General features: G+C 36.0%; 1 protein-coding gene across 4 annotated transcripts in view; it reads left to right on the top strand.

The window, feature by feature from the left end:
• st18 (ST18 C2H2C-type zinc finger transcription factor) overlaps positions 1-25,026 on the top strand; it is a 63,432-nt gene that overhangs the window by 32,504 nt on the left and 5,902 nt on the right. For 3 of the 4 annotated variants that reach the window (XM_079601602.1, XM_079601605.1, XM_079601604.1), the window contains 14 exons: positions 1,638-1,668; positions 5,135-5,316; positions 9,644-10,345; positions 12,390-12,524; positions 14,254-14,344; positions 15,308-15,400; positions 16,172-16,371; positions 17,579-17,775; positions 21,006-21,251; positions 22,595-22,707; positions 22,804-22,866; positions 22,964-23,032; positions 23,204-23,266; positions 23,653-23,733. In XM_079601602.1, the coding sequence (XP_079457728.1) occupies positions 1,638-1,668; positions 5,135-5,316; positions 9,644-10,345; positions 12,390-12,524; positions 14,254-14,344; positions 15,308-15,400; positions 16,172-16,371; positions 17,579-17,775; positions 21,006-21,251; positions 22,595-22,707; positions 22,804-22,866; positions 22,964-23,032; positions 23,204-23,266; positions 23,653-23,733 (2,266 nt within the window). The remainder of the gene's footprint in view (positions 1-1,637; positions 1,669-5,134; positions 5,317-9,643; positions 10,346-12,389; positions 12,525-14,253; positions 14,345-15,307; positions 15,401-16,171; positions 16,372-17,578; positions 17,776-21,005; positions 21,252-22,594; positions 22,708-22,803; positions 22,867-22,963; positions 23,033-23,203; positions 23,267-23,652; positions 23,734-25,026) is intronic. The other variant, XM_079601603.1, reaches the window with a different exon arrangement.

The following is a 25,026-nucleotide window of genomic DNA, read 5'->3' as shown; positions in this document are numbered from 1 at the left end:
CTAAAGCATGACAGGGGACATCATTATTCAAGTGTTTAGAGCCACGTACTGTACCGCTCATGTGCGCCTGGCCCTTTAATGTGCCGGTAAAAATTCATGATGGTGTTTTATTGAGTCTTCACCATGGGATTGAGGTGAAGCTGTGAATGAGATATTCTCTCCTACTGACACACATTCCTTCTCTCTCTCTCTCTCTCTCTCTCTCTCTCTCTCTCTCTCTCTCTCTCTCTCTCTCTCTCTCTCTCTCTCTCTCTCTCTCTCTCTTTCTCTCTGTCTGTACATCTCGTGAGACTAAGTTCACAGCGAGGCTTTGAATATATCATGTTGTCAGAGCTGTGATTGTTAAACACTGTTTAGTAAAGTGATTCAGCTTTTCCCCCCATGCAAATCCCGATATGTGTATTGTCTTACGCTGTGTAGTCAGTTGCTAATTTTGCCCCAAGAGAAAATATTGTGCATCCTGAACATGCTTTATGAAATATAAAACAATTCATTCCTGTCAGAGAATTTTCATTTTATCTTTCCTTTCATTTAGTCTACGAAATGTTTGTCTGGTAACCTAAAAAGTGCATCATGTAGAACATATTAATTTTATTCAAGTCAAACATATAATAATATAATATGTAATGTAATTTAAAAATATATATAAATGTATAAATACATATAAAAATAATATAATGCATCTTATTTAATATATATTTTTTATTTAATATAATGTATTTTGTAGTTATAATGTAATATGCACATTATATTATTGTATTATTAATATTATGCATATTATTTAATAAGACTGAATACTGAAATACTGAATGATTTGTGTTGCATCAACAAATATATCTCTTTTATGTAACAACTGCGTTTTTACTTATACTGATGAGTAAATGAACTAGTTGCAATTGACATAAAGACATGATAAACTGTTTAATGTTCATAAAAAAAGACATTACCCAGAATGCCTGACCTTAAAGGGCCAGAGCACTCAAAAATTACAATTTTGTCATTGTTCCAAACCTGAAGGACTTTGGTGCACTCTTAGAAATAAGGTTCTGTATAGAACCCTAGGGTTCTTGCCTTCATTTTAAAGAACACTTTATGCCAAAAAGGTCCTACATGAGGAGAAATACTTTCATGTTTAATGGGTTACTTTAATGTATGTTAACGCGCTGTTTCATTTATAAAAATAACCCCATATGTAAATGAACGCTTCAAGATTCTAAATTGGATCTTATGGGCTGTTAATCCACTAGCAAAACGGGGTCAACTGATACCGGACAATGGCAGATCCTCTCTAACGTGGTTTTAAAAATACCTGAAGCCTTATTTGCATCTTTTTGTTTTGTATGGATTTGCATCCTTTTTGCTGCTATCCATAGCCATATTTTCAGAGCGCAAAAAAAAAAAAAACAAGAGGTAGAGGAAGTTTTTTGCTTAAGATGTTTTGTATGCCAGAAGAGCTGTCTCCTCGACACAAGCGTCTCTCAGCGAGTCAGCAGGAGCCTTCATCACGGTGTCCGTCTGAGTGTGACATTAAAGCGAGAGGTGTGTGAAGGATCACAGGCAGGTGCTGGAGGGGCCGGCTCGCTGCTGGAAATGTAAACATGTGTGTTTACTCTTTCTCTCTCTTTTTCTGTTTGCAGTTCTGCCTGACTGCATCGCTGAGGCGCCCAGGTAAGCCAGAGAGTTCACTACCTGCTTTCCAGTGTCAGTTTATGGCTTTTCATACGTGCAGTTGTCAAAAGTTGCATTTAAGATTTCAGGTATTGGACACTTAACAATTAATGAATGTCTTTGCATTAGATACCAAATATTAAATCAAGTAAATTGTCTTTTCTTTTGACTAATTTGACGTGTCTTCAACATGTTTGCTCAGTCTTTTAACCTAGTGTTTTGATGTTTTTTTTTAGCTGATGTATGAAGTCATTTAGTTTATCACAACTACTGTATGAACGTGATTCATTTGAAGAAGTATTTAGTGCTTGAAAAGTGTACTTGTATATCTTTCTTTAAAAATAAATGTCGCTTGACTTGATGTTTTACCTCTAATGCAAGGACATTCATACATTTTTAAGTATGTGTCTGCTGGCAAAAAGAGAATGCGACAAAGCTCGTAATAAAACAAGAATCAACATTGGCTTGGCTTTTCGGAGATGGCGAGAACACAGTCAAACACTGAAGCACAACCAAAGCAATGTTCTTCTGTAAAATGCATACAGCTAGAGGGACAAAAGTTACATAGTGTTCCTTTAAGTGTCCAAAGACTTTTTGGGGCAGGTGTAGTTTAGGTAATTATGGAAGCTTGTTTCCGGCACAGAATAAAAAAATAAAAAAGGTAATTGCGACTTTTTATCTCACAATTCTGACTTTATTTTCTCACAATTGCGAGTTTACATCTCGCAATTCTGACTTTTTATCTCAGAATTGCATGATATAAATTCGCAATTGCGAGTTATAAAGTCAGAATTGCATGATTTAAAGTCGCAATTGCGAGTTATGAAGGCAGAATTGCATGATTTAAAGTCGCAATTGCGAGTTATGAAGGCAGAATTGCGTAATATAGTCACAATTGCGTGTTATACAGTCAATATTGCGTGATATAAAGTCACAATTGCATGTTATAAAGTCAGAATTGCGTGATATAAAGTCTTAATTGCGAGTTATAAAGTCAGAATTGCGTGATATAAAGTCGCACTTGCGAGTTATAAAGTCAGAAGTGCGTGATATAAAGTCACAATTGCATGTTATAAAGTCGTAATTGCGAGTTATAAAGTCAATGTTGCGTGATAAAGTCAAAATTGCGAGTTATAAAGTAAGAATTGCGTGATATAAAGTCGCACTTGCGAGTTATAAAGTCAGAATTGCGTGATATAAAGTCACAATTGCATGTTATAAAGTCGTAATTGCGAGTTATAAAGTCAATATTGCGTGATAAAGTCAAAATTGCGAGTTATAAAGTCAGAATTGCGTGATATAAAGTCGCACTTGCGAGTTATAAAGTCAATATTGCGTGATAAAGTCAAAATTGCATGTTATAAAGTCAGAATTGCGTGTTATAAAGTCAAAATTGCGAGTTATAAAGTCAGAATTGCGTGTTATAAAGTCAAAATTGCGAGTTATAAAGTCAGAATTGCGTGTTATAAAGTCAAAATTGCGATTTATAACGTCAGAATTGTGTGATATAAAGTCACAATTGCATGTTATAAAGTCAGAATTGCGTGATATAAAGTCACAATTGCGTGTTATAAAGTCAGAATTGTGAGACATAAACAACTTTTGAAAAAAACACGCCTTTTTTCTCAGAATTGCATGTTTATATCTCGGAATTCTGACATAACATGCAATTCTGACTTTATAACACGCAATTCTGACTTTATAACATGCAATTGGGAAATATAAAGTCAGAATTGCATGATATAGTCTCAATTGCGTGTTATAAAATCAGAATTGAGAATTGTTAGTTTACATCTCGCAAATTTTTGTTTATATCTCGCAATTATGACTTAATAACACGCAATTGCAAGATATAAAGTCAGAATTGTGTGAAAACTCGCAATTATCTTTTAAAATGTTTTATTCTGTGGCGGAAACAAGCTTCCTAATTAGTAAATGGCTTGTTGCATGCGTCTTATTATTTAGCTGCGTGAATTGTCTTTATACTAATGCAATGCAAATTGTTTTGTGCATTTCTTTGTGTCAAAGTCTACACTTACCTTTTTATGATATCGGCCTACAGCAAACATTTTATTCTCTGTATCATTCCTTATTATGCAGCGTGATAGCTGATAATAGCAACAGATTTCTCATTGAAAATAATGAGCCAGTTCATGCTTGAGTGTTTTGGACTCTGTGTTCACACATAAGTTCACACATGAGGATCTGCGATGCTGAATTTCTTAGTCACATCTTGCTGGGAATTTCAGATGCTGCCCTGATGAGTTTTGTAACAAAGTCGCTGCCTCAAAGAGCACGAAATGCCATTCGCCACCCTTTTTTGTGTGTGTGTGTGAAACAGGATGTTCAGTGAGACCAAATGTAGGGCGAGGCTCGATTTGATCCATCGGGAATTGATTGGATGGTGAAAAGTGGCCTCTTATAAGTGGTTGGAGGGGAGGGGTTGAAAAATAAGAAGGCTAAAATGGAAAGTCGGTTCAGAGGTGGAATTATATTTTTGTCTTTGGAATAATGTGTGCCACCGTATCATTTACTGTAAGACCAGAAATGTGAATTAAGAAAGACGTTTTTGATTTAATGTTAACTTGAAACTACATTTCTATATGTTATCTGTCTTATCAGAGAGCATTATGGGTCAATCATAAAAATAAGTAATAATCTAGTCATGTCTGTTCACATACACTACTGTTCAAAAGTTTGGGGTCGGTACGATTTTTAGTCTCTTATACACACCAAGGTGCATTTATTTGATCAAAAAAATACTGTTAAAATTGTGAAATATTATTACAATTTAAAATGGCAGTGTTGTTATTTGAATATATTTTAAAATGTAATTTATTCCTGTGATCAAAGCTGAATTTTCAGCATCATTACTCCGGTCTTCAGTGTCACATGATCCTTCAGAAATCATTCTAATATGATGATTTGCTGCTCAAGAATTTTTTTTTTAATCATAAATGTTGAAAACAGTTGTGCTGCATATTAATGTGGAAATCGTGATATGTTTTTTTTTTTTCAGGATTCTTAGAAGAAAATAAAGTTCAAAAGAACAGCATTTATTTGAAATAGAAATCCTTTGTAACGTTATAAATGTCTTTACTTTCACTTTTGCTCAGTTTAATGGATACAAATTTAGCTTCTTAAAAGAAAATCATGCTGACCTCAAACTTTTGATCAATATCGTTGTTTTATTAATGCTTTTTTAAATTTCATGAATTAACACTGATCTGAAGAGCCTATTGTTGGACATTGTTTACTCTATAAAGAACCATATCGCAACTCAAGAACCAAGAACTGTTTTTTGCTTTGACGTTTTTTTAATTGGCACAACTTATTTCAAGATGTGTCCAAACCTCATGGGTCAGATTCATTAGATCTTTGTACCTCGACCAATCACATACTCAGTTTAACAGGTTGATTTGTGACATGCCGCATCCATTAAACGACCCCTGTGTTCTCCTTCCAGCTTGCATCTCGGAGCGGGTAAAAAGCGTGCGGCCGCAGAAGGGGTCCGCGGGGCGCCAGTCAACAAGAGGAAATCTCTCCTGATGAAGCCCCGCCACTACAGTCCCAGCCCCTGCCCCAGCGAGGAAGACCTGGCAAACGCTCGGGACAAAGACGCGCCCAGGAACACTGACACTCCAGCAGGTAGACAGATGTCCTGTTGTTTTGTCTGTTTTGATGAACAATTGACGCTGAATTTTAAACTACCATCTGTTGCATTCATATATTTGTTTCCCTCCTCCTCCTCCTCCTTCGCCTCTTCTCCCTCCTCCCCTATCGCATCCATCTATCATGTTTGTCTATCACGGCGTCCCATGGAAGTTGATCCGTCAGAATATTCCTAGCCGTTCCCCCCCCCCTCGCATCCGGTCTCCAGATTAAGGACGGTTTCCTCCAGCTCGACTACTTTGAAACCCGGATTAAAAACTCGGTGGCGTTAAAGTAGCTGTCGCCGGGTCGATTATGCAGCCTGGAAAAGTGCTTTTTTTATAAGCAAGTGTGGTTGCTTGCATAATTATGCAAATAGGGTAACTGAGAATAGAATGCACCAAATTATATTGTGCCTCGTTGACAAAAGAGAGTGATCATACACTCCAACAACAAAACATTTTTGGCATCGGAGGCACGGAAACGTTAAAGTCGATATTACGTTTTAAAGCAGTCTCCTTTCTAGAAACAAAATGCTGCCATTTCCTAATGAATCAAATTATGAGCATGTTGGCAACAATACCCATGCTTTACATGTGTACCTCCACACCCCTATAATCTGCACTTATTTGGTATATTTTTAACGATGTAACCAAGCAACAAACGTAATTGTCCCTTTCGAAAGCTTTTGTTAGACCATCGAATGCAGCCCAAATATACATAATTAGGCATAATGTGTGCTGCTCATTATTGGACACATGTGGGTTGTTAAATGGACAACAAAATAGCTCAATAAATTGAACAGCATCATTGGAAATGGAATTTATTTGTTTCTCTGATTTCATATTACCCACAATAATCATAACCTTTTTTTTTTTTCTCCTCCTTTGAGTTTTTTAGTATTATATTCTGAAGTTGCGGAATGATTAGGAAAATCTCATTTGTCATATTTCCCTGCTGTCTCGCAACATGTTTGCTTTGCGTTTTGCCAAAGTGCACTGCTGAAGAAGTGCTACTGAATTATTTTTTTTTAAAACATAATGTGCGGGGTGTGACTGGGAGTGAGTGACGACTGGGACCGTAGCGAAATTAATGGATCTGTAGAGGGGTGTGTGAATTTAAGGAGAAAAAAAAAAAGGAAAAGGAAAGGCAGGGGAGAAATTAAAGGGATGTAAGGCTTCCATTTGGTACTGTTGTGTGTATGTGTGTGTGTGTGTGTGCGACTCCAGCCAAGCTTCTGGTCTCCATACACACAATGGTAATGGTTATTCTGGAGTATAAACCATTCACCTGTTCCAAAACACAAACCACTCTCTGCATCCAAGCATTTTTCGCCCTTGTTCGCTCCAGTCTTTTTTTTCCCCACTGTTCTGTATTTTTTTATTTTTTTTGGTCAGGGCTGTATCTCCATCTGGATGGCAGAGAACTCCTAATCATCTGCTCTGTTAATTGTGTCTTAGCATAACTGGCGAACTTTTCATCTGCGCTGGACCGCTTTGGGTTTTCACACCTCAAACTGCTGACAAAAGCGACATAATCAGGAAAATCGTCCGCTTTTAAGTGTTAGCAGTGGAATCCATGCGTCCAGATGCTTCATGGTTTTGTGTTACGGGCACTGATTCGTGAGATATGGGACAAAAAAAGAGTGACATAAATGAATAAATATTGAAGTTTAAAGTTTGTGAACTAATCTGTTCAGCGTGTTCATGTTTTGGTGCAACTTCCTGCTTCCATTTTCTCACAGATTTCCCCCCCTTCTCTATCGCTTTGTACAGGTCAACAATGAGATACAAACATCATGAGTAGTACCATGTCAAATATTTATAATAAATGGAGCATTTAACTATGATTAAGAATAAATTGAGACCACAGGACCGCTTAAAACTGATTTTCAGCTCCGTCTTTTTAAATGTCAGCAACATCTCACGGAAAATCTGATGGCGTTGACAAAATAATGACATTTAGTTACAGATGTATTGTAGTTTTCTTTTGGGTTGCTTTACTAGCATATGGAAGAAAAAAAACATTCAGGATAAAGACTAACTTGCATGATTTTATTCATATTTTCATAACATGAAAGATTTGTATTTTTTATACACATCAGGTGCATTTATTTAAATCAATATAATTTTTAAATAATAATTTATTTAAAATGCACATATTTATTTAATTAAAATGTATTTAAAAAATTGCAAAAATAGCATTAGTTTTTAGTTTTTTTGAAAAAAGATACATTTTAAATACAAATACAAATAAATATTTAGAAATACACCTATAAAAATGCACCTTTCAAATCAAAATATGAATAAAATCAGGCAGGTTAGTCTTCATCCTGATTGTTTAATATATTTTTGAGAGATTTGGTGAGTGAAAATATAACTGTTTACTATGTTTAAGGAACATTGCATCTGTTCTGATTCATGTTATTGTTGATTTAAAAGTGTGGGACACGTTTTATCTCTCAAGAATCAGTGCAGTAACATTCGACACGCATTCAATTGGATGCAATTCCAAAAATAAAAACGGACGAGATTAACCACCCTTTCCTCAAGCAGCATAAAAACTATAATTATCTGAACAAACAGAATCAAAATTTAGGTTGTGCGCTAGCATTATGCCTTTGCATTCGTTCAGCGCCAATGTAGACCTCTGCGACATTATGTCGAGTTTGGCATGGTGCGAACCAATCCGCAAGCACACTCTAACCCTCAAAGCCTGGTTTCCATTTTTGGCAAGAGACGGGTGAGATTGTAAATGCCACTGAGCTCTCTATCCCCCATTTAGGGATGTTTTTGGGGGGATTAAAAGCAGGACTACTTTATATGCTCTTTAAGTCTAGCAACTGTTTGTTAAGGCAGTATGATCCCATTAGAAGCCCCTGAAACCGCATGTGGCGGCAGCCAAAATGCTCTAATATCTAATCAACTCAGTGGTTGCATATGGTTTGGAGGGTGGCATAAGGCCCTCTAAGAGGATAGATGTATCTCGTGCTTACGCTGTATTTCGAACTTTAAACCCTAGTGCCCAAAGAGCTTTAACCCCGGCGGGTAAGTTTCAGAGAGATCAGTTGTGGATTGTAAATCAATCCAGCTGATAGTTTTCTTTTGTTAATCATTGACTCGATTACTTAATATAATCGGGTCTGTTGCAATTCCAATTGAGTCGTTTAAAGGTGATTTTAAGGGATAAAAGATCCGAGATTTATTCCCCCCCCCCCCCCCAAAAAAAAGAGGAATTATTCACCCTATAAACCCCCAGTCAAATAAGCTTTATGGATTTATCAAAAGTAGTACTGTAGTTTAGCAAATCATGCTGCTTTCTGATTAGCGTTTACAGCTTTATATCATTGTGGATTTGAAAAAAAAACATTTTTCCAGTACATTTAACACATTTTTAAGCAAGTCGCACTTTTAAAAAACACTGTTGCGTAACTTGAACAGATGGAAGATTAAATTAAGAGGGCATATTTTTTATTATTATTTATAAATGTTAACATTTAATACATTTTAAATGTTATTTATTTTATATTAAGGTCAAGTTATGCATATATTTAAATTAATAAATGGTGATTTTAAATGTGGTGGTCAGTAAATACTAAAACATCTGTATGCACTTGGGATACATAATGTTTATCATAATGTTTTCTTGGCAAAATTGTATATTGTATATATTTTTTTTTTCATTATTTTTTTTTATTTTTTTAAATCATTTGAAAAATTTGAAATGTTTTTTCATCCATCCATCTATTCATCCATCTATCCATCCATCCATCCATCTATCCATCCATCCATCCATCCATCCATCCATCCATCCATCTATTCATCCATCCATCTATCCATCCATCCATCTATTCATCCATCCATCCATCCATCTATCCATCCATCCATCCATCCATCCATCCATCCATCCATCCATCCATCCATCCATCCATCTATTCATCCATCCATCCATCCATCCATCCATCCATCCATCCATCCATCTATTCATCCATCCATCCATATATTCATCCATCCATCCATCTATTCATTCATCCATCCATCCATCCATCCATCCATCCATCAATCCATATATTCATCCATCCATCCATCCATCTATTCATCCATCCATCCATCCATCTTAGTTTATGAATGTGCTCAGTGACATATTTTGTGTTTCCCTTCACATTTTTTCCAAATCCCAAACTGAATCTGTCATATTTGTCACAACTTGTGATTTTGAAGGATCTGAAAACCATCTGTTAGTCTTTTACTTCCAAACACAATCATTTAATGAGCTCTTACTGATGATCCAACAATTTCACCCCCCTTGTTCTTCTGTGTCTCAGATGAGGAGCTCAACGGCAGTGATGTTCTGGAAGACTCTGTCTATCACAACGCAAACTCTCACCACTTGCTGTCATGGTCGGAACAAACGAGCGAGGGTTCGCCAGACCTGATGGCTCAGATATCCGAGCACCAGGATGAGCAAGAAGAGGAGGAACACAACCAGGACTTTGAAGACCAAAATCAGGAGGAGATCAGAGCCAGCTATCACCTTTCTCCAGACAGAGAGGCAGACGAGGAAGAGTGGAGCGTTCCTCCGTCCCTAACGAAAGTCAACGGGATCCATCACAGCCCCAGTCCACCTGCAGACGACGCTTTCATAAAGAGACTCCGAATAGGTCAGCAGTTCCACGAAGACGCTCTTTCTGCTTACATGAACAGAAACAGTGCAGGGAACTTTATGGAGGAGTACGGCTCTGTGCGAGAGTTCAGCGACAGTGAGGAGGAGCTCCAGACGCCCAGGATTGAGGAGCGAGGAGGTGTTTGGGGTCCGGGTCTGATGGCCAGACGTCTGGAGCTGGATAGAGCCCGACTGAACCTCAGTCTGCTAGAGCAGGCCATGGTGCTGCAGTCTGAACATAGACAGGTCATCCACAGTGCCTACAAAGACATGGACCGCTTCCTCCTGGAGCAGATGAACCATGATCGGAGGCAGCAGAGGATGCTGGAGATAGACGCTCGCTCCATGTACCACAGCAGCAAAGGTGAGATCGCATTCTCACTGATTTTGAAAGATTATAGTTTGAATTCCTTGTAAATATTCTGATTCCTTAAAGGCACACCGCGGAACTTTTGGCCACTAGGGGCGCTAGATCTGTAACTTTCACGTCTAGCGCCCCTAGAGGCCACAAGCACCGCAGCACTGTCGCAAAAGTCAAGAAGACATCCACGATCCCTCTCGCGTTTTCTCTTTTTTGCTTCCTCAGAAGCAGTTTTAAACTTTTTCCTTGCCTCAGCCATGGCCAGGAGTCGAGCAGGCGGAAAAATAGTAGCAAAAGCGTTAGCTCCTTGAGTATATCAGAGCTTGTGGTCACATGACGGTCGTAAAGTGATTCGTTCTCCTGGCATTCTCCAGGTCACATGACCTGGCCAAAGACGGTGCGTCTTCTCCAAACTTACATTGGCGGTATTTCAAGAGGGCAAGCGCTGTATGTTGGCCTGAGGAATCATTTAAAATAACTTGTATGCTTCAACTCTTTTCAGTCCGCGGTGTGCCTTTAAAGTCGGCATGAATCATAAGAGTCATTCAATCAGGAGTCGAACTAGACTGTGTGTTTGATTCGTTAAAAAGAACCGGCTTATTAGAGTCATTAGAGCCTATGTTTCTGATTCACTAAAAAGAAGTCATTCATTCAGCGGTTGGACTTCACTAGTCGCGCTCACTGTATATGATTAGCTAAATAAACCTGGTTCATAAGAGTCATTCATTCAGCCGTCGGACTTGTTGCACTTTATATGTTTGTGAATCGAAAAAAGAACCGGCTCATTAGAGTCATTAATTCGGTGGTTAACTGATTCGGACTGCACTGGTCACACTGTCTGTTTTGCAGTGCCTTGTATTGCAGGAAACTCTGTTGTAGTGTTAACATAATTCAGTTGACTTTTTTTAGGAATGCACCGATATTAAAATTTTGGCCGATACCGATAATTCTTTATATTTGAAAGGTGAAAACTGATATATTGACCAATAAATCTAAATCCAGAGTTTTGAGAGCCTGATTACGAAAACAAAAGTCTCACCATTAAAAGCCATGACCCAAGCACACAATTACGTATAATGTTCTCATTATAATTTTATGTAGCCTATATGACAGACCTGTTGCAAACATATGCTCCTTTTTGAAGTGATTTCAGTCATATTTCAACCAATTCAAAACCATTATTGTGAACAGAGCACATCTGAAGTGTCACATGTACTTACTATAGGGTTAGGTTTGGTTTGGATTAGGGTTAGTTGCATGTAGTTATGCATAATTTATAGTTATTAATATAGTAACTACATGTAACATCTTTAACAATGACACTGTAAAATAAAGTGTTGCCATTCATTTTAATTTATTTATTTACTTAATAGTTTTAATATTATTATTTACTATTATTTTACCATTTTTCACTTTTCCACGGACCCACTGTCACTCTCTTGCTGGCCAGTTTGAAAACCCCTGCTTTACAGCATTTCATAGTATATGTGTTTTTCAACATATAATAAAAAATCAACATACAGAGACATACAGAGATTCTAGCCCAAAGGGATAGATAAATAAAATCCTCTTAAGTGCTAAAAACATTTTGGCTTGAAAATATTTAATAGTAAATAACCAACATGATTTATATATATATATATATATTTTTTTTAAAGTACAAGTACAAGAAGAAAATCTTCTGATGACATCTATGTATGCTGGATTTTTATCGGTATCCGCCAGATATTTTACCATGAGCATAAATTAAGTCATAAATCCGAGTAAAGTATCTCTGATGTGAGCTTTAAGCACTTTGAATCTTGTGATGACTGCTGTTTAATGGGTAATCTCTGAAGATAATCTCTCTATGGATCAACGCTAAGAAACCGGTGCCCTGAGTAAGACCGCAGCCTTAACTAATGTCACGGATGAATACATACACATACCCATCATGCTTTTACAGGATGCGCTTCAGCTTACATAGAGAGAAACGTGACTGGATGGGAGGAACTATTAACCACGTTCTTGAAGAGCACTGTTTTTACTGTGTGTGTGTGCTTTATAGACTCCCCTCGGACAGAAAAGAAAGACATCAAATGCCCGACCCCGGGCTGTGACGGGACGGGTCATGTGACAGGCCTCTACCCTCATCACCGGAGTCTATCGGGATGTCCCCACAAAGTCAGAGTGCCCCCAGAGAGTGAGTCTGTTCTCATGTTACGCATCACTTCCTGAGGACATTAGACACATTTCCTCCCTTCACAGCAGTACAATACAAACAGAACAAATACAATTAGCGATAACAACACTGTGATCATTTTCAGCCCATAAATATTCATGCCATACTAATGATCAAGGTTTAGTTGTACAGAGACTGAGGGATAAAAGATTACATGGTGATTGCTTAACTAACCAGCCTCTATTATAATCAGCACAGTTCTGCATAGAGAAATTACAATGTGTGCTACAAACATATCTAATAGTTGTTTCTTTTCTGTGATCGAAAATGCAGGATTCTTCAGTTTTTAAAGAAAAAAAATGTAAATATAGTGTGTGTGTGTGTGTGTGTGTGTGTGTGTGTGTGTGTGTGTGCGTGTGCGTGTGCGTGCGTGTGCGTGTGTGTGTTAAATAAGCAATCATTTTATATTTAATGGGTATATTATTAGAGCTTTAAACCTTTTTTATATCTACTTAATTACTTTTTCCAAAGTTTAAGAGGGTTGTGAAGAAGTGTTACATTTGCCAGTATTTATGACTTGAACAGACTTTATATATGCAACACTAATAATAAAAAAACTTACTTAAAATAAATCATATATTTTTGTCTTTTTAAAAAAACAAACATAATTTGTATGTATATTCTTTAGAGATTAGTTTTTTCCAAATAATTTGGTTCTGATGTCATTTATTGTCATAGATTTTTTTTTAAATCATGATATGACATTATCTTTATTTAGTTGTCATAACCAAACTAATCACTATTTGAATATTTTAATTCAGAAGCAATTAATTTCTTTTGCAACTAACTTGCTGTCAAAGGCTTAGCCAAATTTTCCTCCAAAATCTGAAAAATTATTTTGGGGAATGTGATAAACATTCAAACATTCAATAAATATATATGATACATATATTAAACATAATACATTTTTCAAGATTTCATTTAGTCAAAATTGTCCCTAATTTAAAAAATTTATATCACAAATATGAAGTATGCAATATGTAATTTGCATGTAATTATGTACATAAATGTATTTCATGTATTTGCTACTTATCTTAAGCCTTCCAGTGGAAACCATAATGCTGCAAGCTGAAAGTAAAAAAACAAAAAACTTTTTTTAAAGAACTTTGCAGCCGTCGACACTGAGGTTTGATTTCCTGTGGTATGCAAATTAAAAATGCAATCCGGAAACAACTTTTCACTCGCTGTTTTCTCCATTCGAGAGTAGCACAACAAACAACCGCCATTAAACAGTGATGTGACAAAAGGAACAGAAAATGTAATTAAGTTTTTTTTCCCCTTTTTTTCCTCCAATATGAAAGCATGTACTCCTAAACCAGAGGCAGCATTCTGCAAATCAAAGGACCCGCGGATGCAGCCTAAATAGACGGGCACATCCTCCAAACTAATTATGAGCAGAGTGAAAAGTTACTAAGGATACTGGATAGGACTTCAACAATATGTGTGTGTCTCTTAAATGGTAATCAAAATGTGTTTGTAGTCGTGATGTTTTTGCATGTTCATACTTGAAAGGAGACACAATTTCAACTAACAGAGAATCACATGGAAAACTTTAGTTAGCATAAACAGTAAAACCAGCTGCAGTAGAAGCTTGTGTGGATTCCACAAAATGCTGAATTATTATTAAATGTGATTTCTCTTCTTTATCTGTAAAGTTACATATCTTCTCTCTCTTTTTTTTTTCTTTCAGTCCTTGCCATGCACGAAAACGTCCTCAAGTGTCCGACCCCTGGCTGTACAGGAAGAGGTCATGTCAACAGTAACCGTAGCACGCATAGAAGGTGAGCTTGTTTTTTTTACACAAATTACACTATTAATTTCTATACAAACCTCCTTTCTTGTTGTAAGCAGATTTGCATCTATATTTTGCAGCAGGGAGGCAGTCTCTGGGGGAAATTGATGTTGTTTATAATAACGATTCAACCATTCAACTAAACTACATTGGAGATTTATCCCCAAAATATACATCATAGTATTATTATTACTCTATTTTGCACTGTTGCAATGCGTTAAAGCACCTTAAAGGGGACCTTTTATGCCATATATCGACGTCTTGATTTGTTTTTTGGGGTCTACTAATAGTTTTTCAAGCTTGAATGTTCCAAAAACACATTATATTTTAGATATTAGACATTTTTGCAGATCCTCTCTTCCCAGTCTGTCAGTAATGCTCTTTTTAGTTCCTGTCTCTCTGAAGCCCCTCCTTTTGAAAAGCGCACTGTGCTCTGATTGGTCGGCTGGACCAGTGTGTTGTGGTCAACCGCTTCAAGCGTGTTTGGGAAATGTCCCGCCCCTTACCAAAACCGCGAGTTTCAACACCCGACTAACTAACTCTACCAGGCCCCGCCCCTTTATTTATACTGTATACCTTGGGTGGGATTTATCAAAATTAATAATATTGTGACCTTTTTCATGCTCAAACAGCAACATTTCACACTAAAGTAAATTGAAAATGTATAATTGCTTGTTAATTTACCCCAAAAAAGAGATGCACTTGCTGTGAAAACTTGGACATTCACTTGAAAAGAAACATGAAGTTTCACTCTATCAGGAAAAATCCAAACAAATCGTTAATGAAACTTAAGTAGACTATAAAACAATGTTTATCGCATAGAAACTATCGGATTATTTTTAATTGAACAATTACTATTTAATGCACCCAAATTCAATTAAAAGCAAGTTGTTAACCCAGAGGAGGCCAGGAGGAGACTAACTCCACACTTCTGATGTCTGTTTTCACACAGTCTCTCGGGCTGCCCGATAGCGGCTGCAGAAAAGATCTCCAAACCGCAGGAGGAGCCCACAAAGTGCAGACAGAGCGCAGAGAGAATGGCCAGGTAATAAACCTTCATCTAGGAGCATCTCATGGAGGTCCTGATTCCTTTACAATCAAGCAGGGTCAAAATAAGTTCACGAATCATCTTTCTGAAGGATCTCATCTGTACTTCAGACATCCTACTTACTTTGCAACTACATGTCAACTAACTCTCATTTTGGCATTAGAAGATAATAGAAGATTGCCGATATTAAGTCTACTAATACTCCAATGAGAGTTAGTGTGTGTTCACACTTGTCATGTTTGGTTTGATTAAAACGAATCCTGGTGCGATTGCTCTGTTAATGCGGTTCATTTGAATAAGTGTGAACGCTGCTATCTGAACCCTGGTGACACCAAACAAGTGGACCGAGACGCTGAAAAGATGGGTCTCAGCCCGCTTACAAACACACTCTGATGCGGTTCGGATTAAATATGAACGCAACACCAACCAAAGACATGTAAACGAACCAAAAAAGGACAGAATGCTCAAGAATAACTGTTTTTTCTCGTCATAGTCACAATATTGCACATCACAGTTCAGTTCAGGCATCAGAACCTCTTCATTTGTGTGTGTGACGGAGAGATTCCTGCCACTGTTCCTTTACACATTTAATAAGCTCTTCACGAGGTGGAGATTTTAAATATATAAATACACAAATCTGATTTGGTTGGGAATGATTCATTCAAGATGGAATGTCATTGTTTTATGCTAATGAATGAGCAGCAATAAAAACATGGTTTAAAAACATTAGTGCAATTCTGAAGTCTTGATTTTTTCCTTTATATTTAGACCTTTAGGAAACATGAAGAAATTTGACTTCACATACAGATTTGCTCATCCTATGGCAGCGTTGCAGGCCAGCATGGCCAAAGACATGGACAAGTACACTAAAGGCCATTTTGACTACGCCAGTTTTGACGCCCAGGTCTTTGGCAAGCAAGCTCAGATGGCATCCGACCAGAGTCACGAATCTTCACACTTTCCTGACTGTGAGTGTCTATTTTCTTTCAAATCAAAGGTTACCCAGCATGCACTGACATTACTGTTTAAAAAAAAACAATAAAAGTGACTTGGTGCACTCACTTGTATGAGCCATACAGTCTGCTCTATACAATCTTTATGAAGAACCTGATTTAGACCAATAATCAACCACATAGAATACCCTAACAACCACATAGCAACACTAAACCATTCAGAACACCGTAGCAACTGCGTAGCAACACCCTGGCAGTGAGCTTTCCACATGAAAACACCATTCACATTATGTAAAAATCTTTTCTATTTAAAAAAATATATGTAATATAAAGAAATCTCATAATATTATATATTATTGATATATTCATATATATTTATATGTATACGATGAAATGTATAATTATTATTTTCAGAAATACAGCTTAAATTGCAGAGACAGCTATAACTAAGCCATTTGAAGGTGAATGGAATATTATATTATTAATATAATATTAACTGAACATTCTATTATTAATATGATATCAAAAGAACTTACAAATGGTCAACTTATAGTTGTCTCTGCATTATTTATATTAATTATATATATATAAATATATATAAATAGTACATATATATGTATACAAATATTTGTATTAATAATGTACACATGAATGTACTGAAAATGTAAATGAAACTGTAACTGATCATATTATGTGTGTGTGCAATATATATACCGGTACTTAGTGCTGTCAAATATACTGTACACACACACACACACACACACACACACACACACACACACACACACACACACACACATAAATAATTAAATATATAAAGGTATACAAGCCTTTATGTCAGATGTGATTAATCGTGATTAATCGATTTGACAGCACTAATATGCATACATATATATATATATATATAGTTAAAAATATATATTTTTAAAATATATATAGAAACATTTAATAAATATAAATTAAAATACATGTTTTTATTAATATTATTTATTGCAATACGGTATAAATAACTGATCCTATATTGAAGAGATAGAGAGCAACTACAAATCCACATACATATATATTTTTTTAAATTAGTTGTTGTTTTTTTATACTAAAACCTTAATTTATGTATATTTGTAACCTGTCTGTCTACATAGATGTTGATCTGTAGTTGCTCTAATTGCATAATATTTTCCCTGTCTCTTTTTACCTGAGCACTAACTCTAACTACCATTTCCAGCCGCTCAGTTCCCTTATTTTCTGGCTCCTGGTGGTCACATGATCATGCCCGGAGACAACAGCCCCAGTCGCCATAAAGCCCAAAGCAACGCCCTCCAGTCCAACATGGCATCCGCAGCCATCCTCAACCTCTCCACCCGTTGCCGAGACAACAGCGAGGCCCTGCCCCCCAGCCGGCCCCTGGCATCATCCACAAAGGTAATCAAATTAGACCACTCAGAAAAAGGTATTTAATGTGGTCATTCTGAAACAACTGTGATTTGTGTATGAAAAAGAGGAGTAACATCAAAAGACACTTTTTGGCACAGAGAACTGTGTTGCCTCTGGTGGCACAACAACAAGAGAGTGGGAGCGTTTTTTCTTTTTTCCTCACACTGGCCCTAAAGCTTTAATGTACACAAAGGAGAATTTGTGTAATCACATCAAAAAGAGTTGGGAAGAATACAATCACAGCTTCCTTCTCTATGACAATTATAAGGCTTTTTGTAAAACATGTGGCCGTGCATTTGATTTTTCTACTTGCTCTAATGGTAATGGTGGGGCTTTCTCTTGTTTGCAGGAGAGAGCGTTTTTTTTTTTTTCACTGCAGATGGTCAAAGACATTTTGCTAAGTAATATATTATCCTAGATAAGCTCGCACAGATCCTTTGGCGTTGATCTCTAACAGACGATCTATGAGAAGTTGGATTAAATCAATTGGTTGAGGGATTAATAGACATCACTCTTTTATTTAAATTAAATAAGAAAAGTCTACATGGGCCACCAGATTATGTATGTTGCAGTGTGAATATGGATATCTGAATCAGTTTTACACTTGTGTTCTTTTATTGAGCCTCTTTTTAATAGAAAAAACGAACTATTAATAAAACAAAATGGAAAGTGCTGTCAAAAATGTATTAGAAAGCATGCTGGAGTCTTGGCGTAGCGGTTAGTGCATGTGGGAAAAGCATGTTTGAATCCAGCTTGCAACATTTCCTGTATTCTTTCTTCTTTTCTCTCACAATAGTGGAAAGATTCCCTAAAAATGTATAGCTGTTATGATTAAATATACATTTCTTCTTAAATTCTTTATACATTTGAAAAAGTATAAAATATTTTCTATTTAAAAAAAATATATATATATATATTATTAATAATAATATTTACATATGTAAATGATGAATTCATTTTAATAATATTTTTGATACGATTATATATATATAGGTTCAAATATTCACTGATGCCCCAGAAGGAAACACGATGCATTAAGAGCCGGGGGGTGAAAACTTTTGAACAATTTAATTTTTTTAATTTTTTTAATTTTTTTAAAGATCATATTTTTTTATTTAGTACTACTTCCCTTCAGAAGCAACAGAAGATATTTACATGTTGCCCGGATGACAAAATGAGTAAAATTTACCCTGATCATAAAGTTTTCACCCCCCATCACGTTTCCTTCTGGAGCATCACGGAATGTTTTCACCTTTTATGTAAAATATAATATTCAGGACAGCACAAAAATAAAAAAATAACTTGCATTTTGTATGATCCCTCTTATTTTGTCAAAATAATTCACATTTAACAGATTCTGCCAGGCGTATGTAAACTTTTGACCACCTGTATATATTGGTAAAACAAAAAAAAACACTCATTGTTATGTAATTGAAATGTAATTTAACTTTAATGCTCTACTGTCCTAAAATACTAAAATAATGAAAACATCAATATCCTAATGCTGTATACTTTAGTAATAAATAGCGTGATATATGATCCATCCAGTTTGTTGGTGGCTTCGATCAAAGCTTTCAAGTTTTCCTCTTAGAAGCAGAGAGATAAAAGTGAGAGAAACTCGCAGAAGTATGGCGTGAAACGCTTCACACACCTACACACCACACAGGCCGTTGGTAGTCCCAGCACGCAGTGGGCAGAGAGCAGGTATACTGTACAAACTGAGCGGATGAATAAAACAGTGTTAGCCGATCTGTCATCTGCTGATGTCTGCGTCGAAATGTCTTTATGCATGTTAAGTATCTCGATTTCCCTGTTTGTGCCAAGTCGCTTGTTTTTTTCCGAAGAATACGGCTAAACGTCTTGCAGCGTTTCAGGGAAGTGTGGGAGAAAGATGTCACCTCACTTGTTTCTGAGGCTGGAGAGAATGTCATCAGATGGGAAAAACTCACATCGTGCGCAGGGATCAACTCTATAGGTGCGCTTTAGCTGGTTACAGAGAGTGCCACATTTGGTTTGTAATCTGAATTATCACGATTAGTTCCTGATAAGCTCTCCTTTGTTTGCTACCGCGTGGAGTAATTGGTGTGACACATTTTTAAGCAGTTGACGAGTTGCATAAAACTCTTCACAATAACACAAATTCACACACCAGCACATCTGTTGGCGAAATAACTTAAGATATTAAGATACGCAGTGAATTAAAACTTTATGTTTGTGACCTAAAACCACTGTGGTTGACATCTTGTGACCAGTTGTAGAAGAATAGGGCCCTATGAAATCCTTTTTTTTTCTGTTTTCATTTGTCTGGATTCTGCTTTTTTGGGGGGACACATGTTTTTTGACAATTGCATGTTTAGGGCCCTATGAAATACGTTTTTATATTATTATTTTTCTCAAATTCTGTTTTATTTTTAAGAAATTTTACTCATAAAAACAACAATTTATTACAACTTAAAAAAAAAAAAATCTGTTTTTAATTTTTTTAAGTAGGCCATAGCAACTGTACACTACGCTTCAAAAGTCTTTTTAGGCTTGATTTGATCAAAATACAGTAAAACAGTAATATTGTGACATTATTACCATTTAAAAAAACTGTTTTCTATTTGAATATATTGTAAAATGTAATGTATGCTGTTGCAAAGCTGAATTTTTAGCATCATTACTCCAGTCTTCAGTGTCACATGATCCTTCAGAAATAATTCTAATATGATGATTTGTTGATAAAGAAACATTTCTGATTATTATCAATGTTGAATATCGTTGTTCTGCTTCGTATTTTGTGGAAACAGTGATACATTTTTTTTTCAAGATTCTTTGATGAATAGAAAGTTTTTTTTAATATATTTAATGAATCATTGCTGAATAAAAGTATAAAAAAATTACAGAAAAATTAAATAAAAATCTTACTGACCCTAATATGAACCCTAGTATTGGTAGTTACAAGCCATTTTATTGTCTGCCAGGCTAAATTTGATTGGTTAGAAAACAATCTACATGTTTTGTGTATCATGATTCATGTCTGTCGCACAAACAAGGATGTATGAGTTGCGCACACAATTGTAATATTGAGAGTTAGGGGTTCGTTTAAGTCTCTAACCCCTAACTTTTCTAGTTCTAGGCTTGGACGACAAGTTCAAAACACTATTTTCTGGTAGAAAAGTGCTCTAGTTATCAATAATTGGTCATCTACAAGGCTTTTTATGTTCCTTTTCTTTCAGGACTCGCTCATTGAAGTAGACGAGAACGGGACGCTGGATTTAAGTATGAAGAAAAAGAGAGAAAAGTCGAGAGACTCTCCTGTGATGCCGGTGTTGGGAGACGCTCTTTTCAGCCCGCCGGAACATTCCCTAGCCAAAGCTGCGGGTCTCCAGATCTCCCCGGCCATCTACCACGTCCTCTATGAACGGGATGCCTGGGACACGCCGCTGAACTTCAGCAAAGCACCCGTGCTACAGGACAAAGAGGTGCGATACTGGAACCTTTACTGGGACACTCTTAAAAATAAAGGGTCTTTCTCAGCAATGCCATAGAAGAACCATTTCTTGGTCCTCAAAGAACCTTTCAGTGAACAGTTTTCTGTTATTCTTCTTGTAAATTAACTCTTTTTTACACTATAAAGGACCTTTTGTGCAATGCAAAGGTTCTTCATGGAAGCATCGATTTAAGAGTGTAGTGTTTTTAAAATATTTTCAAGTTTATACATGAGGACGAATGTTAAAGTCTGAGTAATATATATTGTGTAAAATCTCAATGCATCACATATCAAATGTTTGGGCTTGGTATCATTTTTAAATGTGCTTGAAAGAAGTCTCTTCTGCTCACCAAGGCTGCATTTATTTGATCAAAAATACAGTAAAAACAGTAATATTGTGAAATATTATTACCATTTTAAATAACTGTTCTCTGTTTGAATATGTCTTAAAACGTCATTTATTCCTGTGATCAAAGCTGAACTTTCAGCATCATTACTCCAGTCTTCAGTGTCACATGATCCTTCAGAAATCATTCTAATATGATGATTTGATGCTCAAGAAACATTCCTTCTTATCATCATAAATATTGAAAACAGTTTTGTTGAGCAAATGTTTCATAAAAAGTAATGTTTGTTGAGCACAATTTTTTTTGGTGGATTTTTTTTTTTAAGGTACAGCATTTATTTGAAATTATTACAGTATTAAAAATGTATAATTTTTTAAAATTCTTAATGACCCCAAAATTTGATGAAACTCTAATAGAATTGGGTGGAAAATGAATAGTCTAATTATAATAATGTCCCGAGGAAACCACATCCAGAGTCTAAATGCTCTTTAACTTTTGGTGTACGCTACATTAGGAACATATTCAACATAAAAACCCTTAACTTTCTATTTATTCATCTAAATTATCGGCCACAACCTTAAGGCACTCTGTCTGTTATGATGTGACACCAAAGCAAAATTGAAAAGCAATCGCAGAAGAATGTTCCTGAAAAGCTGTCATATTTCCATCCTCTTTGGAGTCAAAGAACAAACGCAGACAGTTGTATGTTTGTCTGATTCTCCCTCTGACATCTGGTTCTCAAAGATACTTACCTTATAAAAAAAATGTAAGTAAATCCAAAGGTTTAACACCCAGCTCTCCCATTATAAACACTACGAGGGATTACACCAGAGTTTAAATGGATATATGTTTTACTAAGCATACTTAAGCAGAATCAAACCTCTCACAGACTATTAGGGGCTGTGTGCTTACAGAGTGATATTTTAAAGTGACCATCGGGACTTGACTTCAACATTTCACAGTGTTTTGACACTTCTTTGTCTTGTAGATGGACCAGTTGGAGAAGGCGTCTCTAGAGGATCAAGCGTACAATGGGGACGCTAACATGGCAAGTGCAAAAAACAAGATGCTCATAAGAGACACCAAAAAAGAGCTGATGAGGTACTACGATTATTTGGATAGCATGCTAAAGAACTTGTCTAGTGTCTAGTAGATCATGGACTGCAAGCATTCATTGGTCATTTATTCTCTTTGCAGTTGTCCGACACCAGGTTGTGACGGCAGTGGTCATGTGACAGGAAATTATGCGTCACACAGAAGGTGAGGAGCCACTTCCACATATACACCCTCTTTATTTTTCATGCAGCAAAACCATCTTGAAAAATATACATTATGTCTCCTGCTTTTATTTTTGTAGTGTATCTGGTTGCCCATTGGCTGATAAGACCCTGAAATCACTAATGGCTGCTAATTCTCAAGAGCTAAAGTAAGAATAGCTAAAGTTTCAATTCTATAAAAAAAAAAAACTGTGCAATGATTTTAAAGTTACAGAGAAGTTAAAGCAATAATGTAAGTGTATAATGTGATGATGTAAATAAATGGAAAAAATATTTATAGAATATGAATCGTGAATCATAAATTTCAATTTCTTTTAAAGGTGCCCAACTCCTGGTTGTGACGGCTCAGGTCATGTGACAGGAAACTATGCATCTCATAGGAGGTGAGCGTCTCAATGATCATAGACTTCAATGAAAGATGAAACTGTGGTGACATTTTTTTGTTTTCGCACGACATAAATGGTCATGCTTTTTATTATAACATAATGTCTAATTTTTACACCAGTGTTTTCTAATTCAAAATGTTATACTATAATAGATTTTAGACATCAGACCCCACAAAGGCACTCAGTGGGTTAAATTTAAAAGCGGGTAATCGCCAAAGAGTGAATAGTTTGTGGCATTTCACGGCTGTTGAGGTAATGACCCCTGCTCAATGGCAACACGACAGGTGTCACAGCTTGAAACATCACGCAGTATCTTTCCCACACACGCGTCTGCATGCTTGAACTTCTGAAAGGTTCGTCACATATGTCATGTTCCTTCCCAGTCTGTCAGGATGCCCTCGTGCCAGGAAAGGAAGCTTGAAGCTCACGCCAAGCAAAGAGGACAAAGAGGAGCCGGAGATGAAGTAAGACACCACCAAAAACAATGACATCCAAAACGTTTGGTGTTTTTATTACGATTTAAGAGAAAGGCTTTACTACTTTTACTACTAACTAGATGTGTTTACTAAAGCATCAACATTTGACCGAGAGATTCTTCTTTATTGGATATAAGATTTAAAAATTTGAACTGAAATATAGTATGCACTTTCCACAAATATGGTAGATATGGTGTTGCATTGTTTTGAAGTATTAGAGTCCCCCCCCCCACCCACCCCAAAATGTAAAAAAAAAATAATGATTTCAAATTAAATTAACCTAGCATGAAATGTAGCTAGGTTTAAATGTATGTATCTGATTTGTTAGTATAATTGAAAAATTGTAACTAATGACAATATTTTTAATAATAATAAGTGCTAAAAACATAATACACTATAAAAAGTTGCTGCCGTATTTTTTTAAGTACAATCAACTTGGATTTTTAAGTCATTTCAACTTAAATTGCGTTAAACTGACTTAAAAATGAGTTGAATCTTGTATAACTTTCATTTCTTAACTTATTTTGATGAGTTAAAGCTATGTAAAAACATATGTTGTTAAAACTTATTGATCATATAATTTTTTACAGTGTATTTTGCTGTATGCCACATTGCTCTTTTATATGTAAAATGAATATTATTATTTTTTAATGATCCTACTTTCATGGAAAATTTAATTTATGGTATTATATTTATGGAAAGTGAAAATATCTTCATCCAAATACACTTTTTTTTTTTTTTTTTATCAAAACAACCTATACAACTAACCTATGATAACAACTAACAAATGATTTGCACAGCAAAAACTAATACTGTAATTGTTGTTTTGGGGAATACTGTATATTCCTGAACACTAGATGTTTCCTAGAATGTGCGTTTCCTAGAAATACCATTCAAAAATAATAACAATCTTTTTAATTCAGGGAGCTCAAAAGTCTTTCCTCGTTTTCCTGTAAGATCTCATTTAATTACAATTAATGCAGCAGTTTGCTCTTTAAAAACATAATACTATGGAGAGAAAAAAAACATTAATTGAATTGATTCCAGCCTTAAATCCGAAGTCTAACCCAGAGTGACAGGGCTTTCCTACTTTTGCATCTGGGCTAGTATTTCATTTTTAATTACTAATGCAAAGACGAGAGCTTAGGAATTAGACGGTAGCAGGTCCGCGCACATTAAAAGGAGGAACGGAGAGGCAGAGAAATGGACGGGTGGAGAAACGAAAAGCAGACCCTGGCTACATCTGTAATGTGGCTAGATTATTGTAAATTGTCGGCCATA

The sequence above is a fragment of the Phoxinus phoxinus genome, assembly GCF_949152265.1.
Source record: "Phoxinus phoxinus genome assembly, chromosome: 24".
NCBI classification, from domain to species: Eukaryota; Metazoa; Chordata; class Actinopteri; order Cypriniformes; family Leuciscidae; genus Phoxinus; species Phoxinus phoxinus.
The sequence above is the reverse complement of the archived record's forward strand: the minus strand, read 5'-3'. Positions and strand labels throughout refer to the sequence as shown.